This window comes from Triticum aestivum, chromosome 5D, assembly GCF_018294505.1.
Source record: "Triticum aestivum cultivar Chinese Spring chromosome 5D, IWGSC CS RefSeq v2.1, whole genome shotgun sequence".
NCBI lineage: Eukaryota > Viridiplantae > Streptophyta > Magnoliopsida > Poales > Poaceae > Triticum > Triticum aestivum.
In genome coordinates, this window is record NC_057808.1 from 534,933,183 (window position 1) to 534,951,115 (window position 17,933).

Below are 17,933 nucleotides of genomic sequence, written 5' to 3' on the forward strand. Positions count from 1 at the left end.
ACGCTACTGATAAGGCGCTATAGCTAACATGTAGTAGTAGCGCGTGTCATCCAACGCTAATGCTATACATGGCTAGCAGTAGCAAGCTTTATCGCAACGCGCTGCTGCTAATATCTGCAGCGCTTTTCAGAAGGAAGCGCTACTGGGTAAGGGAGCGCTACTACTAACTTTAATCCCCTCGCTATTGCTAGTTTTATTAGTTTCTGTTTTTTTCCTGCATATTTGTTTTGTATTTGAACAGGCTTTATACAATAATCTTTAGCATATCATACACATACAAATGTAATCATAGCATATACATACAAATAGTCTCATCAAATCATGTTATCATCATAATCATCATGCAACACAAAGTGGTCTCTCGTCATCATCTCGAAAATAGCGATACAAGTCTCGATTACTTCCAACTACATCGTCATCCATCTAAACAATGATATACGCGAGAAGAGCTATCACTATGAGTGAGAGCGGAACTATGCAGTATATGAGTTCGTATCCCTCTCTCGCATTAGCGTGAACCTAAACTAACTACTGCCTGTCACTCGGAAACCGGAAACCGGTACACCTGGGCCTGACACTCCGGCCACTCGTCGTATATATACTCCTGGCGTAGCACTTCTTCGCCATCGATGATCTATGCACCTGCATCGTCACATGAGTCGATGATATGCAACATATATAGTTGAGCAACAGAAAGAGACAGACTTGGCAAAAATAGAAGCAACATATCATAAGCATAAATAACAAATTTGATCGTACCCAAAATGCCCTAACTAGAGTGATCGCCGCTAGTCGAGGAGGACGGTTTAATTACATCACAAATAAAGTTTCGTCGTGCATAACTCAAAGTTTCGTGATACAGAAATTATGGACTAAACGGACACATTTTCATATATCGACAATCACTCCAACATGTAGTGCCATCCATCCAAGTCAGGGAGATAGTCCCCGAGCTTAGTGAAAGGCTTCAGGTCGAGACGCTGAGCGGCTACGCGTGTTCGGACGTCTTCCCGCGACATTTGTCCTTCTTCGTAGAACATCCCTGTTTTTTCGACGACCTCCTTCATGATGATTTGGGCAAGTTCGCGCTGGATGTGATAGAACTCAGCTCGAAGTCGATGATCCTCGGTATCTCCTAAGTTCTTTGCCCATTGCAGAATATGGGCATCGCCGGATCTAGGTGACATGCGAAGGTTCTGGTGATCCCGTCTGTACTCCAACATGTGGTGTAGGACATAGAATCCATCATTAAGAGAATCACTCGGTTGCTGGATGCAGCAGAAGTCGGTCTTATGGCCGAAGGCGGGCCTGCTGTCCCTTCTCTTCTTGTCCTTGACCTCTCCACCCTGTGCGTCGTAGTAAAACATAGCACTGTCGAGAACAGACTTGATGTGGGTGTAATCCTTTTTGTTAATGTTCTTCGACGAGTACAAGTAAAGAGCGTGGGAGTATCGTGGGTAGAGGATGATGAGGACGGCGCGCCCGCCGCTGCGCAAAATAAGTACACCTCAAATTAATTAGCCTCCACCGTGCAAATGAATGATTGAAATCGAAGGAAGGATATCTGCACGGATGACTTACAGGGGATGATAAGGCACGAGAATCGCCTCCTTGTCCTTATTGGCGAGCATGAAATTGGCGATGTATTCCCTCGCATATTCACGGTGCTCTGCGCAGACTCCCAAGAAGCCCTCGTGCATGAAGTACGGGTCAGCGACACAGATATGAGGTATCTGCTCAACCCCGATGAGGTAGTTCATGTGCAAGGCATAAAGGTGGACAAACGCAAAATCCAGCTTCTTCACGTGAAACATGTCGAAGATGTAATCGAATCGAAGGAGAACTTCTCCGCGGGGAATGTGTCGACGTACGACAATTGCCGCGGTACGTTAACCACGTAGAGTGGGTATCCTGGATTTTTCGAGGCGATGAGGCCTTTCTCTGTCCGCAGCACATCGTCATGAAGTCTCCTTAGATCGCCGAATCTGGCCCCTAGCGCTGCTTCAGGTAGGATTGGTTCACCGGGGATATGCCATTTTGCCGCACCGGGGATATCTATACGGTCTTGAACCCGAGGCTGCTGAGGCGGCTGGATCATAGAAGCAACTTTCTTGCCTTTCCTCGGTCTCTTCCTAGGCTTCTTTGCCGGAAGGTCGTCTATAATACGTTGAGCCTCCAGAGGCGAAAATTCAGGCACCGACTCATGATGCTCAAACCCTGAGTAGGCGCCAGTATTGAGATACTGTTGAGTGTCATCGTCATCGTCATCCTCATCCATGGCGACGTCATCAGCGACTAATGGAGCCTCTTCCTCACCCCGTCCGCTATCACCCAGCCCGACACCCGACGCTAATTGGGTAAGTGGGGTGTCGATGTTCATACCTTGCTGAGGCTGCGTGCTTGTGGGTGTGCTCCCGGCCGCCTCCAGACGAAGCAGACTCTTTGGCCACAACAGGACCCACCCATTGCAACCACCAAGCCACCGCGGGGTCTCGTCGTCATCCCCCCTAGTATCGGAGGAGCCAAATTCTCGTGGCCCGGTTTGACACTGGCCACGGAAACCTTGAAGACGTCCGGGGTGATCGGACGGCCGTGGAACAATGGTTCCTTTGGCTTCATTATTGTCGCCCTCCCCATGTCCACCTTCTGGTAGCCGATGGTGTACAATATGGTGCACGGGGTTACGTCGGCCTGCAAAGACATGTCTGCGACATGAGACATCCGAAAGGCAACGGAAACGGGAGATTATACATTTATTGAAGAGGGCCGGTGTGATAGATACCGTGAGGGCGTCGAGCTCAGCCAAAGACGAAGCACCGCCGAGCACGTCTGAGACAGGTGCGGGAGCCGGTGCAGGAGCTGGTGCGGGAGCCGGTGCAGGAGCTGGTGCGGGTGCCGGTGCAGGAGCAGGTGCGGGTGCAACGCTAGTCGAGCTGCTCCCGAAGAAGTCGGCAAGGGGAAAGTCCGCTGCATTTTTTTCTGGATTTTGCTTGCTCCAACTGAGAACGGCCGGAACCAAGAGACCAGACATATCTGCAACTGCCTGTTTTGCGGCAGCGTACACTGTTGCGACTGTCTCAGCTGATTTCTTCTCAACCGCAATCTCAACCTTCTTGTCGATGTTTTCTTCAGTTAATCTCCGTCTTTCCTTTCTCTCCTCCGTGGTCTCACAGTAGTACTTCTTCCATGTGGCGCCGTCTCTGACACCGTGCACACGTCCATACGACGGCCGAGTATCCAGCGGGAGTCCTTTCAATATGTTTAACGCTCGGTTGAATGGGGTGTCCCACTTGGGCCTCGCCAACGCCTCAGACGGTGAGTCCCTTTCGGCCGCAATCCTGTGCTGCTCTCTCTACAAAAGGAACAAGGATCGTTTACAAATATGACTAAACATGCAGTCAAATTGATCAGAAACTAAAATTACCAGCAGTCTCATGAACTCCGTCGTGACCGGGTCCGTGTTGAAAACCTTCTTGACTGGGTCCCAATGGTGCCGGGCCCTGAGGACATCACGCTCCTGCGGGACGGTGAAGTCCGCCAAGGGGTCTGCGATGCCCAGACTTCCGCGTTCCGCATCCTCCTTGGCCCATATGGACCTCTTCCCGCCGTAACCACGGCTTCCGAGGTGGTGGGACCCCATGTTTCTCTCTTGAAGCCCCTTCATGTACATCGACTTCTTTTTGGCAGCTTCGGCCTCACAAGCCGCCTTGAATATTTGAAACTGTTCTTCCGTGATTGTCGGATTATCCTTTACAATCACGGAGTAGGGTTCCTTTTTTGTTGACGATCCGATGTTTCACCCTTGCTTTCCAGGCGGCCAATGCATCACTAAACTTGGTCATGGCGTGTTTGTTGATCTTCTTCATTGCCGGGTCTTTATCTGGATCTTTATAATCCTTCTCATTCCGGCCCGGGAACAAGAATATCTGGTGCAGCTTCTTTAGGAGAGAGGGCCTCATATTTTCTATCTTTTGTAGTTTCTCATCGTTGATGGCGGCGGTTGTCCGTACGATGCAGCCTATTTGATTGCCGTAGCGTGCGCGCGCTTCCGCGGGTGCGTTTGGCTCAAAAATGCCGTCGTCCACCTCCGTGATCACCAGTCTAGTAGTCTGAGCTCGTTTGGGCGTCGTTGCCTCTTTGCTTTCGGTTCTATATCAGCTCCGCTAGTCTCAGCGCCGGTCTCAGTCTCAGCGCCGGTCTCGATGCTGGTCTCAGTCTCAGCGCCGATCTTGATCTCGGTCTCAGTCTCCGATGTGACAGGTGGACCCAACAACATCAATTGTTGATCGTCGGCTTCCCTTAAAAATTCGTCTGCCGCCAGGTAGACGTTGTCGCAGTCACCAGAACCCTGTCCTTCATTGTTGCTAGCCATGTTTCCTACGATTAAATCTAGTCAATTAATTCTAGACCTAATAAAATGAATGATGATATAAAAAAGGCCTATGCTTTGCAGCAACGTTGACTCCTTCCCGGTGCGGCAAATCCCGGGCACTCGATATGTCCTAGTTTGTAGCACAAGTCATGCCGAAATTCATGAAATTTCGGCATGACCTTTGCTAAAAAGTGGACAAATCGAGAACCTGAAATTTGCCGGAACGGAAATGAATCAACATTCCGGCAAAACATAGGCCACTCGGCTTCATTCCCTGGAAACAACAAAAGGCCACTTGGGCACAATCGAACCACTTCTATGTTGCATATAACAGGACCACTTAAGAATATGTACACGAGAAGCTACAATAGTAGATAAACATGTGCAAACACAATTGAGGAATTTGCATATATCCTAACCACTTCAAATTTGCATCTCCTAGCGTTTGACACTTCAAGAAAATCTACACAAATCTCATGCTCTCTCAAACTCAATTCAAAAACCAAATATAGATTATATTTAGTTAACTACTGAACTAAACTTTACTCTAAACTAAACCATACTGCCCTAATTAACATGTAGTTAAACAAACTCAATTAAAAAACTAAACCCTACTGAACTAATTAACATCTACATTATCTACTACTTAACATCTATTATTACCCTAACTAAAAAGCATCTACTATTAACCATATTGCCCTAGTTAACTAGTACCATCACTACTACTAATTAACATCTACTACTACTACTAAAAAACATTATCTATGAACCCTAGTACTAATTAACATCTACTACTACTGCTAATTAACATGGCAGAGGAAGAAAAAGCAGAGAGAGAGGGGGCGTGGGGGAGGGGTGGGGGGCTTACAGAGAGGGGAGAGATGGTGGTGGGGAGGTGCTCGGCAACGGAGGTAGGGGCGGCAAGGGCGGGCTCGGGAGGCGGCGGTCCTGGGCGGGCTTGGGCGGCGGCGGTGAGGTCGAGGGCGGCGACGATGAGGTCGAGAGCGGCGGCGGGTGGCGGCGGTGAGGTTGAGGGCGGCCTCGGGCGACGGCAGTGAGGGCAGGCTCGGGCTCGGGCGGCGCGATCAAAGGCGGCGACAGAGGAGTTGGGGGAACAGGGGGAGAGGGGGGAAAGAAGGACTTAGCAAAATTTTCAGCGCGCGGGTGGTTAAGTCGAACTAGCAGTAGCACTGTTTCGGAAACGCGCTATAGCTAAGTTAGCTATAGTGCGTTTTAGCAAAACACGCTACTGCTATAGGAAGTAGTTATTTCTTTTGTTTATCTTTACATTTTCTTTTTTTCATTTCTCTGTTTCCTACTTCTTTCATTTTCATTTACTTTTCTATTTTTTTCATTTTTCTTTTCTTTCTTGGCAGTAGCGCTCTACGCAGGAAACGCGCTGCAACAATGACCATAGTGGTAGCGCGCTTTACGCGGAATCGCTACTACTATTCCTAGCCTACCGCCAACACGGTGGGAATTATAGTGGTAGCGCTTTTTGCTGCACACGCGCTACTGCTATAGTTGTAGCTATAGCGCGCTTTGCAAGAACGCGCCACTACAAAGTAGCAGTCACGCCGTATTTTAACCAGCGCTACTGCTATACCTCTGTGTATAGGTTTTTCCCTAGTAGTGAGAGAAGGAGGAGAAGTAGATGGGATCACAACCAGCACGACGACGTGGTGGTGATGGTGGTGGTGGAGCTAGTTCAGCAGGGCTTCGCCAAGCGCTACTAGAACAAGGACGGAGGAACTACAGAGTAACGTGAGAGAGAGGGGTGCCAAGGGCTTGGTATGTCCTCTTGGGGCGCCCCTCCCCTCTATATATAGGTCGAGGGGCGTGGGGAACAGCCTCTCCAAGCCCTAGGGCGCAGCCAAGGGGGAGAGGACTTGGACTCCAAGTCCAATCCTATTCCTACTAGAACTCCCTTTTTTCCTTCCCTAGCCACATGGGGTTTGGAGGACCTGGTGCGCCTAGCCCAATAAGGCCAGGGCACCTCCCCTCAGCCCATGCCAGCCCTTGGCTCGTGTTGGACCCACTTTTGGACTTTTGGACCCCTCCGGAACCTTCTAGAAGCTTCACGGTACAATACCGAAAAAACTGCATCTTTTTCCGGAACCCAAAATATGACTTCCCATATATAAATATTTACCTCTCGACCATTCCGAGACTCCTCGTGACGTCCGGGATCTCATCCGGGACTCCGAACAACATTCAGTTACCAATCATCAAATGTCCCAATACTACTCTAGCGTCAACGAACGTTAAGCGTGCGGCCCTGCGGGTTCGGTAATCATGTAGTCATGACCGAGACACCTGTCCTGTCAATAACCAATAGTTGGCCTGGATGCCCATATTGATTCCTACATATTCCACGAAGATATTTTATCGGTTGAACCATGATGTCAAGGATTCGTTTAATCCCGTATGCAATTCCCTTTGTCCGGCGATATGTTACCTGCTCGAGATTCGATCGTCGGTATCTCCATACCTAGTTCAATCTCGTTACTGGAAAGTCTCTTTACTCATTCTATAATACAAGATCCCGTGCCTAACTCATTAGTCACATTGCTTGCAAGCTCTTTAAGATGTTGTATTACCGAGAGGGCCCAGAGATATCTCTCCCTCATACGGAGTGACAAATCTCAGTCTCGATCCATGCCAACCCAATAGACACCTTCGGAGATACCTATAGAGCACCTTTATGATCACCCAGTTACGAAGTGACGTTTCGATACACACTAAGTATTCCTCCGATGTCAGGGAGTTACACGATCTCATAAGGTAGAAATGCTCATAAGGAGGGTTTGAAGCAGAAGTTGCAGCAATATGGATGATCTATTAAACACATTTTAAATGTAAAATTTCACCTACATATATAAAAAGTAAATGGAGACTTATTCTTTTTGGTAAACTAAATACCTATAAAATTAAACCTTATTTACTATTCATTGGACTTGTTTTCATATTTCCTGTGATACATTCATGTTTACAATATTTTGGGATGCTTGATTATATATGTTTACATATCTTATACATAATGGGTGTGGCTAAAAGAACACAATATTTCCGGCTAGATATAAAAGTTCTTTCGGCGCCGCATTTATTACTCACACATCCCCCATGGATATCAGATAAGGTTGAACCTTTTAATGCATTAGTTCAGCAAATCGATTAGTTTTTTGCGCATCCCACAATTTCCTTAGTTTCAATGTCAGGTGTGACACTTGGCTACAACTATATGGAAGGAAAACGTGTCACTCAAACCCTTGCGACGTGGCCCCACTGCAAAGTGGCAACTATTTCCTCGTTTTTCCTCTATAAAATCCGGGTTGCCTCCTTTCCATTGCCAAGGACCCTAATTGTCCACCATATCCCCTTGTGAAAGCTCTCCCATAATAACCAAAAACTCTTACAAACCAACCGTAAGTGGGTTTTATTTTCAAGAACAGGATGCATGTCGTAGATTGGACTGTGAGAGGGAAAGAGCAGTGTTGGTATGCCAACAACGAGAACAAGGAAGAGGAGGAGATGTCACAATTCAAGAAGTTGAGCCAAGTGAGTATACGTTGGTGTTAATTTGTGTCCTCAAAGAGTCAATTCTTCTTCTTTATTTACCGTTTTCAATTTCTGATTCTTTCTTGCCACTTCATACTATGCACGTAGTTGTTTGTGCGGTTTGACGGACACCTTGTTTTGTGTTCTTCTATTCACTTGGGATATGCAATCTAGTTTGTGATATATATATATATATATATTGTTTAGGTACTATATCATTTATGATAGATATAGCTAGCAAGAAGGCTGATTCCACCATGTGTACATGTTCTGATATTCGAGGGTTTTTAGGTGAGATTTTCATGAGGAACATAATAGTTATGTTTAATCTATTTTGAGGAAGCATGAGTTTAAATTAAGTGTTTTTTCACATGTTCCATTACCCTCCCTCTCGTTGTTATCTCAATATTTACACAAACATTGCGTGTCATGACATAGATCCATTGCAAAAGAATTTGTGTGGTGTTAACCATGTATATTGCATCTAAACAACATGATCTTCAATTTAGGTATGAAGAATCTTTGCAATAACACAATTGGTGAACTACATCAATTCTTTGATCAAGAAGGGGTCGTTTGTTAGACTAGCCACCAGTTGTCACATGCTTCATGTGCTTTTAGCGTATCTCCTCAATCACATCACAACTTCTCAATGGCTAACACTTAAATTTCGGCCATTAGTATACAAAGTTTAGGGAACATGCTTTATTAGGGAAACATCCCTTATTCTTCCAAGCATAGGTAGAAGGTCTGCCATTCCACATAAGAGGAAGAAAAATTACTCTCAAGTTAGTTGAAGAATGATTGGCTAGAAACTAAACACAAACGGCTTGCAAAAACTAGGCTTGCTGCCTCCACTCTAATGATCTAGGCAAGGACTAGCACTAATTTTGGAACCCCCTTGTACATTAAATACAGATACCAAATAGATTAGTGCATATTAATGTTCTTTCAAATATATCTATATGGTCAAAGTTTGTCTAATATAGCAAAAAATATGAAAAAATGTGCAGTCCTGTTAGAGTCGGTTGAAGTGCAATCTATTATTTAACACCCTCGCAAAAACTCTATTATGTAACACAATTAAAATTAGTTTTTTAAATATATGAGGTACCATATTTCAAGCCTTCATGCTATCTAATTATATTTAATCCTTTGTTTTGAATGTTTAGTTGCACATAGTTCTAGGATTGATGTACATGTAACATATATTCATGATATCATCTAGTATAACACTTACTCATCAAGGTCTACTCTACGCAAATAAGATGTGGTAGTCCTATGTGCGTGAAAGGTGGTTGGCGTGGTTCATAGAGGCCTTCTACGACTTTAGTATCTTGAGCATAAATGATGAACCTCCTTGCACACTAAACAAAGAGAAGTGCATGCATCCATTTTGGAAAAATAACATTAAATGCACATACATAGACATGTGGGACAATAGATTTATATCATCAATTATTGTTCATGTGACCTTAATATGGGATTATGTAAATAGTCTCCAAAAATAGACCCGACTAATTTATTTCTATCAAAATTGAAGGCCCATAAAAAATTCATAAACACATCAGCATAGCACTTATGCTAGGGTTTAACCATTCCATCCAAATGATTCAAAGTGAGTGAGAGAGAGTGAGAGAGAGAACTACACTTTCAGTTTAGAGTGTAAGCCTCTCTAACTATGAAAGTGGCATCAAGATATCCCTTTAGTCTATGATTATCCTCTCTAGGCACTCAACCAACATTATTTTGAGTTTAGGAGTGTATTTGAGGTAGATTATTATAGAAGATTTGCGGTTGGCCTTGTCTAAGAAAATCCTTTTAGGGGCTATATAGATTGAAAACTCAAGGTACAAACATACATAAAACACGACAAATTTGACAAGAATGCAAATGCTTGCAAACGTAGTTTTCTTGAAGTCCTTTTTGCCTCGAGGGCCTGGTGGTTTGGGTCAGGGTGAGGGGTATTTCTTTCCACACAACGCATGAAAATTCCTTCATTCTAGTCCAATGAGTGGGAAATGCGGTTCAGTTAATGGTGAATTTCCTATAAAGCTAATGACAAATAAATATATAGTTTTTAAATTCTTTTAAAGAATTAGAATCTTAAAGAAATTATGATTCATATATTCATTTTTTAAGATTTTAAACAATTTAAGTAATTAGTTGAAAGACATAAGATGCACTTAATTAGTTATCCTTTGTTCCACCATATAGTTCCTGTACTTTTTCAAAAATCATGCGTTGTCAACTTTTGACTAAGTTTGTTGATAGAAATATCTCTACAATAACAAAAATAAAAATCATTAGGTACATTGTGGAATATAATTTTATGTTGTATTTATTTAGTTTTAATATTGTTGATATTTTTCTTTCTAAAATTTCTCAAACCTCAAGAAGCTTTGAGTTTTGAAAATAATAATAATAATCTATATGCACTATATTTTGGCAAGCACACGAGGGTTGGGGTCTAATATATTTTACTATCAAATGGGTTCAATTTTTTTCTTACTAACAACACCTACCGGATATATATATATAACACGCTCTTGATAATCATGTCACGGGATATCACCAAGACTAACATATAGTCCTATTTACCTCACAAGCTTGTCAATACGTGCTTGTACAAAGAATATCATGATATAGGAAAGTCATAACTATAAATTACACATTTATCTTATTAAAGACTTAGTTTTTTCTGTCTCGATACGTCAAACACATGTTAAGTTACTTCCATACCAATGTATTAGGATACTTCAAATTGCAATGTCAGAAATAAAAGCATAACAAAATGTTAGAGATGAAATATTTAAATTTGGGTTAAATGCTCAACTTCTAGTGCAAGATCAGTCGAAACTGATCCCCGTATGTAAATGCCACATATGAAGGCAAATACATGGTTTTTTGTTAGTAATTTGAGACTTTGGTAGAAATTGTGTATGTCCTTTTCTTCAGTGGACATGATTCTTACACTTGACGCCTTAATTGGGGTTGAACACAGCTGTGGTGAATAACCATTTGGAATTAATGGGGTCTTCAAGTGGTTCCATCTAATTGTTTTGAAACAAATATTTATGTCCAGTAACTCACCCATCCTAGCATGTACTATTATTCCAAGTTTAATGTCATGTAATATTTTACGTATTTCGTATATGGAGGCAAGGTTGTCAGAATCACGATTCTGAGTCAAATCAGAAATCCTACAGTAAGATCACAAATCTTAGGATAACGACAACCAAAACATTCAGATAATAGATTCTACTTATAGGAATTATAGAACCATTCCAATTAATTTAGATTGTGAAGGCACATAATCTCACGATCGAATTGGGATTCTAACAACCTTGTTTGTGGGAAAGTAAATATTTTTGTTGTTGTCTGTCTAATATTACGTTTCCTAGTAAATTGTTCGTTGTTTACTATTGATGCGCAAGTGGGAAATAACAACTTAAAGTAAATTTATATTTGTATTGTATTGTATCTTTGTGACACAATTATATTTGTATTGCCTCTTTGTAACACTTTCTTTTACAATTCACCACAACAGTCAAATGAAGGTAATGATGTGGTAAATGAGCTCTTCTCTTGGCAATCCATTCGTGGACGTGGGCCATTAGGTTTAAAGTTAACAAAAACACCCGCTCTTTTGGAGCTTATACAAAAGAAGCTCACATTAACCTCCAAAGGAAAAGGAAAGCAAACCACATGTGATGTACAAACAATATCTACTGCAATACAAGGAAGGAAGCCCCGTTCACAAAAGTTGCACGCTTCCAATTTTCAAGCTTCCTCTCTTAGAATTGGGAACTGGGAGGTAATTTCGCTTTGACTCATGTAATTTTTGTCTAATGTACACTAGATGAAACACCTACATTTTGCTCTTAGTTTGGTATTAAATGTAGATATAATATTTCTTTATCTTTTTCTGAAAAAATAGGATAACCGTCGACTTCTACTTCAGATGCACACAACCATTGTTACACTTGTTTACTTTATTTTCAAACTTTATTTCTGTTGTTATGAGTTATTACTAATATTTTTAAACAATTGTGAGGCAATATCGTCTTTGAATTGGATGTACTAAAATAAAGATGACAAAAACTTATGATATTTTAGTTTTATTAAACTAGTAAAATATGTCCTTGAATATTGGCTGAGTGCTAAGATTACTTTTATATATTGATAGTGGAAATCAATATATGAAGGAGATATTGTTGCAAAATTTTATATTTCCAAGAATAAATTGGCATGGGAAATACTCCATGAAGGCTTGAAGAGCAAGATAGAGATAAAATGTTCAGACATATGTGCCTTGAGAATAACTTGTCCCAAAGATTTACCCGGGATGCTGGATATTATGGTAAGTAAAAGGGTGTGTGTCACATATTCTTAAATTTATCATGTTAATATGTGCAAACTGCTTTCGTCCCATAAAGTAAATTGAAGCATGTGATGCATTTCATACTATACAACATTTGTCAGAACATAATAATGAACCAAAGTAGATGTCCGTTCTCTATTGTTGTACCATTGCACACTATTTAATTTATCAATTGGTACTAGTTATTATTTTATTGGTTTTACTAGTTATATGTTACCTGCCCAATTAGGTGTCCGCGGTGCCACAATTTTTCATAGAAACCAATCCACAGCCACGCAGGAGCACCAGGTGGCTTGCAACTACGGATTTTACTGGTGGACAAGCAAGTACGCACAGGTAATATATAATATATGTATAATTAAGATCGAAATGATTATTACCAAAGCAATAATGAATGATTTTACACACCACACTTGAAAAATCTCCTTTTTCCGAGCTAACTCAGTGGAAGCATTGTGTGTTTAATAATAATTATGAAATTATATAATTAATTAGGAAAAACAAGGCTAAAACTAGATACAAATGACACACGCCGACCGCTCGCGCGCCACCAAGCACACTGACACACTAATGTATGCCGACAAAAAAGTTTCCCACCATGTCATTGCCATCCTCGCACCCTCCAACAAGCGACCAAATCTGGCGAGCTTGCCCAGGGGTGGAGATGAAGACCCGATATGCCTTTAGGAAGCACGAACGACAAAACATCATGCCCCACCACACCATGCCACTCTATGCCATCACCAACGAACGGAAAGAGAATCCAAACCCACCATGGGAGAAGCGGGTTTAGGACTTTGCCCGCGGTGAATGTGTGCCTCTAGAACTCTGCATTGCGTAGAACCTCATACACTCTGAGGACCAACTCATCCCGGGGGCTTCCAATCATCTCGATACCTACTCAATCACCATGCCCTACGCACCTATCCTTCAACTCCATCTGGGATGGATGCCTTGATATCCACCACTCACGAGCGCACCACATTGCCGCATGCCGCCATTGCCTCGTAATCTAAGCTATATGTCACCGACTACTTACATCCACGAGAAACACACCGCGATCCAAGCCATCACCCCAACATCCATACAAATCTAACTAAAAGCATCATGTCAGCCTAGTCGGCGACCTTACTTCTGTTTCATCACGTGCAACACTCCAACAATAGGAAAACAGTAGCTCCATCTATTAGAACCATCACGGCCCACTTTATGGAGTTCTCGCTCCAAGGTGTGGGTACAATTCCTTCACCCTCCATTGGGTGAGAATTGTCTCCCTCCATCGTCTACCGCGCCGCGACATGAGAGGAAGATCTCGCTTCCGCCACTATCGCGCCGGCTTCTCCAAGCTGTTCTGTGGGTCAGACCATGGGGGGAGGGGCGTATTTCCGACCTCTTATTCTTGTTCTCTATTGCATTCTAAATTGCATAGTGCTAATGACAATTAAACATATATTTAATATATCTCCATAAGAAAACATATATTTAACATATCTAGTAGGTAAATTGAAATAATCACACACAAACAATTACTATCCTCAAGATATCAGTTCATCTTTTAGTATTTCATATTGATTGGATAGACAATATACAAAATAGATTTCAGATACTTATGCACTCACATAACTAATGCACTAAGAAAACAAAAAAACCATAATGTATATATACACCCTAAACAAACTAAAATGTTATTGTCCCACAAGTTAATTGTTTTTAAATTAATAGTTATGTTAAAATATCCTTTGGATGACCAAGCTCTAGATACATTTCTTTCACTATTCCCTGTAGCATTTACAAAAATGTTGGAAGGGTCGAAGGGGTTCCATTTAAAGATCAACAGACCATGGTCAAATGTTGCACATGTTAACTGAAACAACAATACAAACAAGTGTGCGCGCGCGTGTGTCTGGGTTTGGGGGGGGGGGGGGGGGGGGATGATTTTATTTGTGAGGTCTACTTCAGAGTTGGAACGAATTAATGTTCTTTACATAACATGGCGTTTGATGTTATATGCACACTACTACATGTACATATCTGAATAAACTAGCTTCGTTTCAATTTCTATATATCTGCATTATATTAGTGGGTGAAGATTTTTTTTCCTTTTATTGCTTTCAGTAGGCATGTTCTGCAGTGTGGCCCAGGGATAATGGACAAGCACATTGAGAATCTCCTCTACAAAAACCAACGTCTATATTTATTAAGTCAGAGCACCCAAAATTCATATCGTAGCAATTATGACAACCTGTTTGAGACTGGACAAACTTGGCAGTCATTGCCAGTTCAACCGGTGCCAACTGGAAAAATGACATTAGGGCTAAATGATTCTGGAGCCCTACAAGGTGTACACTTTCAAAGCTCAGGTAAACTTCAGAAGCAAAACTTTCAGAAAGTTTGCTTTATAGATATATCGCTGACTATGCACAAGATTTGAGTAATTAGTAATGCACGAGAGTTGAGTAATTAGTAGTAGCGGATAACTAATCTGACCAGCTGTGTACTTCAGGGCGGCGAGCTCCACTGAAGGAGGACATGTTTAACTGGAAAAACTTTTGGGGGACGCCTCTCAGGCCGGGGTCGCAACCTACCTCCATGTCCAACTCTAATGCTGGTATCATGTATAGTAACTCTGGAAACCACTTCGACAATCAGATCAATTCATGGAACTTATCTACCGGTGCTGATTACTCATCATTGCGTGAGATGTATGACTTGAATGGCAGCCATACCTTGTTGCCGAGTAACAGCAACATATCATCACAGACAATGGCACTTGAGCAGCTACGCGAAAACTTGTTGAGCGACAAGGAGGTCGTGAATGTGGTGGACGAAGAGGATCTCATGAGCATGGTGAACTCCCTGTCCTGCTTGATTGGGCAGAGTTCCCACTCCTAGGCAAGCAATACTCTGGTCGCTCCTCCTCTAGATCTTGAACCAACCCAAGTCATCAACGTGCCTCCCCCTGGAAGCAGCCCTCCATGGATGGAATGGCCAGGCTCACCATGAGAGCAATCACTGGAGGCACATAAACATTATTATTATGTGTGTGTGGGTGTGCTTGTGGCATAAAACATAAAATTGCTGGACTGATGGTTATTGTATTTCCGACATGTTGTTTTACTTTGTGTTTTGTTCTGATAAACTTCAGTGTGGACCTAGAAGTGATAATGCTTTCATGGGACCTGAAAACCCAAACTTATGTTTTAATCGCAATAGCGTCAATGAATAAATGTTATATGAATATTGTGCCAAATCATAGTGTTGACATAAACCTTAAACAGGATCCAACAATTTCCAGAAGGCACTTCCAGAAATTTACAAGATGTACCATATCTTGTTTCACATGTACTTCTGAAACCATTAATAAGCCCCAAATTATGGCAATAGGTGCATTTTGTTTGGACAACAACAATCAACAACTACATCTTATCTTTTGGGCCAACCAAAGTTTGACACTGCATTCCCAAATCGAAAAGAATGTTGGCAGTATGAGCAACTTGATTCAGGTCCAAGGAAAAGCTAGACTCGAACTTGAGCAACAGAGACCTAGGAGGGAAGGACATGAGGCATAAGTTTCACGCAATTGAAAGATGGAGGCACTTGCAAGGGAGAAACATGTAGGCGAAACATATTGCCATACGGAGACGGTTCAGTAATAGCATCAGTGATTTTTTTACAAAGTTTTATTGGCTAAAATGAAGCAGAATACAAACACAATGAGTACACGCCCAACCTTTGCATAGCTAGAATGAACACAATCGATAGCGGCGCCTGGTTGGTGTTATGCCCCAGGCAAGCAGTGTATGTACAGTGCCAATACACAGTAGCTGTACCTATAACCAATGAAGAGTTAGCCGGCCAGGCCCCCGGACTGCTTGGGGCCTGGCTTCGCACCTGCACACAACCAACACAGCGCGCACACGCACGCACACACACACATACACAAATAAACAAACCAGAAAATAACAAAATCATAAGACCAAAGCAATGCCTAAGCAAGAAAAAAACTCCAAAGCGATCAAAACAACGATTGACAAGCTACAACAGAAACCATATACGAAAAAAAATCATCTTTTGACACCATAAGGACACCGAGGCCCTTAAATAACAACGCCTTCAGAAAGGGAACAACGCTCAAGCGTCACTGCCACCGGATCCAACCATCAAAGGTCAGAAACTAAGTTTTTCACCCTGAAGAACGAGTCCGAGCATATCCGAACAATGATTTTCACAAGGTAATGACGCGAAAACATTGCCATTGCCAGGTATAACCAACTCGGGTTAGACCTAGGGTTTTCACCCTAGAGCTACTTGATAGAGGGGATATATATGAAAACTGATTGCACTTTGCATTTTGCCACCCAAACTACTTGTCGTATCTGACAGTGGGTTGTATGGCCACAACGAGAATAACACGTACCGAGACCTTAGAAGGAAACTGGGCTAACCTCTGAGGGACATTCTACAAACGGTGCAGGGTAGCAGGATCGTGACAATGCTGTCTCTAATGGGGCCACTCCAGACATTTCAAGCACCAAACATGAGAAGCTGACTCAGAAGGCTTCTCACAATGGGCAATATTAACACTCAAACATGATGAGTCTAAGAGGAACTTGCCACCACCCTTTCACAAAAACAGTCTTGCATACAAAGTAATTGTAGTCTTTTACATAAGGTGATTATTGATATGTCTAAAACAACACAGGGTAATTGATAGGCTTAAGAAAGGCCACATATGTCAATAACATGCTGAAAAATAGTAAATGTCACTAGATAGATCAGTACACAATGCATCAATTTTGGCCCACATGTGTCAATTGTAGTTAGTATACAACAATGTTGCTTGTCAAAGTTCCCTGACCGATCCACGCTAAACTCTCAACATTGTTCGTGAGATGTAAAAAAACTATCTTGTCGATAAATTCTGATCATGATGCCTGATGTCGTGGATGTCGGAAGCTACTTTCTCCATCTTGGGTGTGATCATGTCATACTGGTACACCTTCCTCTCTCCCGTCAAGATGACCATCCTCCCATGAAGAACAACTTTAGGAAGCCTCGTCGCCCGGCCGTTGCAATCGAACAAAAGCAGATCATACCGATCATGATCTTGCAATGTCGACCAATGTTTTAAATAGTCGACTATAGCCCCGCTATAGCCTCGCTATAGCTTTTTGACTAGGGTGCCGCTAAATGATAGTCATGTACAATAGTCCGTTAATAACTGATCTGAAGGACCGCCGCTTTTTGGCATAGCCCGCTATTTGAAACATTGATGTAGACTCCATTTAGCTTTTAAGCTCCAAAACTCCAGCTCCATCTTCCGCCTACACAAACAGATGCAACAAAGCTGAATCCACAAAGTGGGTGGGTTCAAAATTGCTAGGAGGATACGGAACGGGACTGGACTTTTTTCGGCCAAGTTGAACTGAAGAAACGCGTAGGGTGGCTTTGGGAGCCTTGGACGTGGACCGGGATCGGCCCAACGATGGAGTACGATAGATCATCGGCGGTCCACAGCCACATGTTGGTATTGGTGCCAAGAGTGAGAACCTCAAAGCTGCAGATCGTATATCGGTACCTTCTGATAGAAGAATTTGGCCACCTTGTACTTCTTGTGGC

General features: G+C 42.6%; 1 protein-coding gene across 1 annotated transcript; it reads left to right on the plus strand.

Moving 5' to 3' along the window:
* Nucleotides 1–68: 68 nt before the first annotated feature.
* Nucleotides 69–15,206, plus strand: LOC123121133 (uncharacterized). The gene is made up of 6 exons (XM_044541058.1): nt 69–146; nt 11,481–11,747; nt 12,120–12,293; nt 12,544–12,650; nt 14,430–14,674; nt 14,818–15,206. The coding sequence occupies exons 1-6, from the start codon at nt 69–71 to the stop codon at nt 15,204–15,206; spliced, it is 1,260 nt and encodes a 419-aa protein (XP_044396993.1).
* The last annotated feature ends 2,727 nt before the right edge of the window (nt 15,207–17,933 follow it).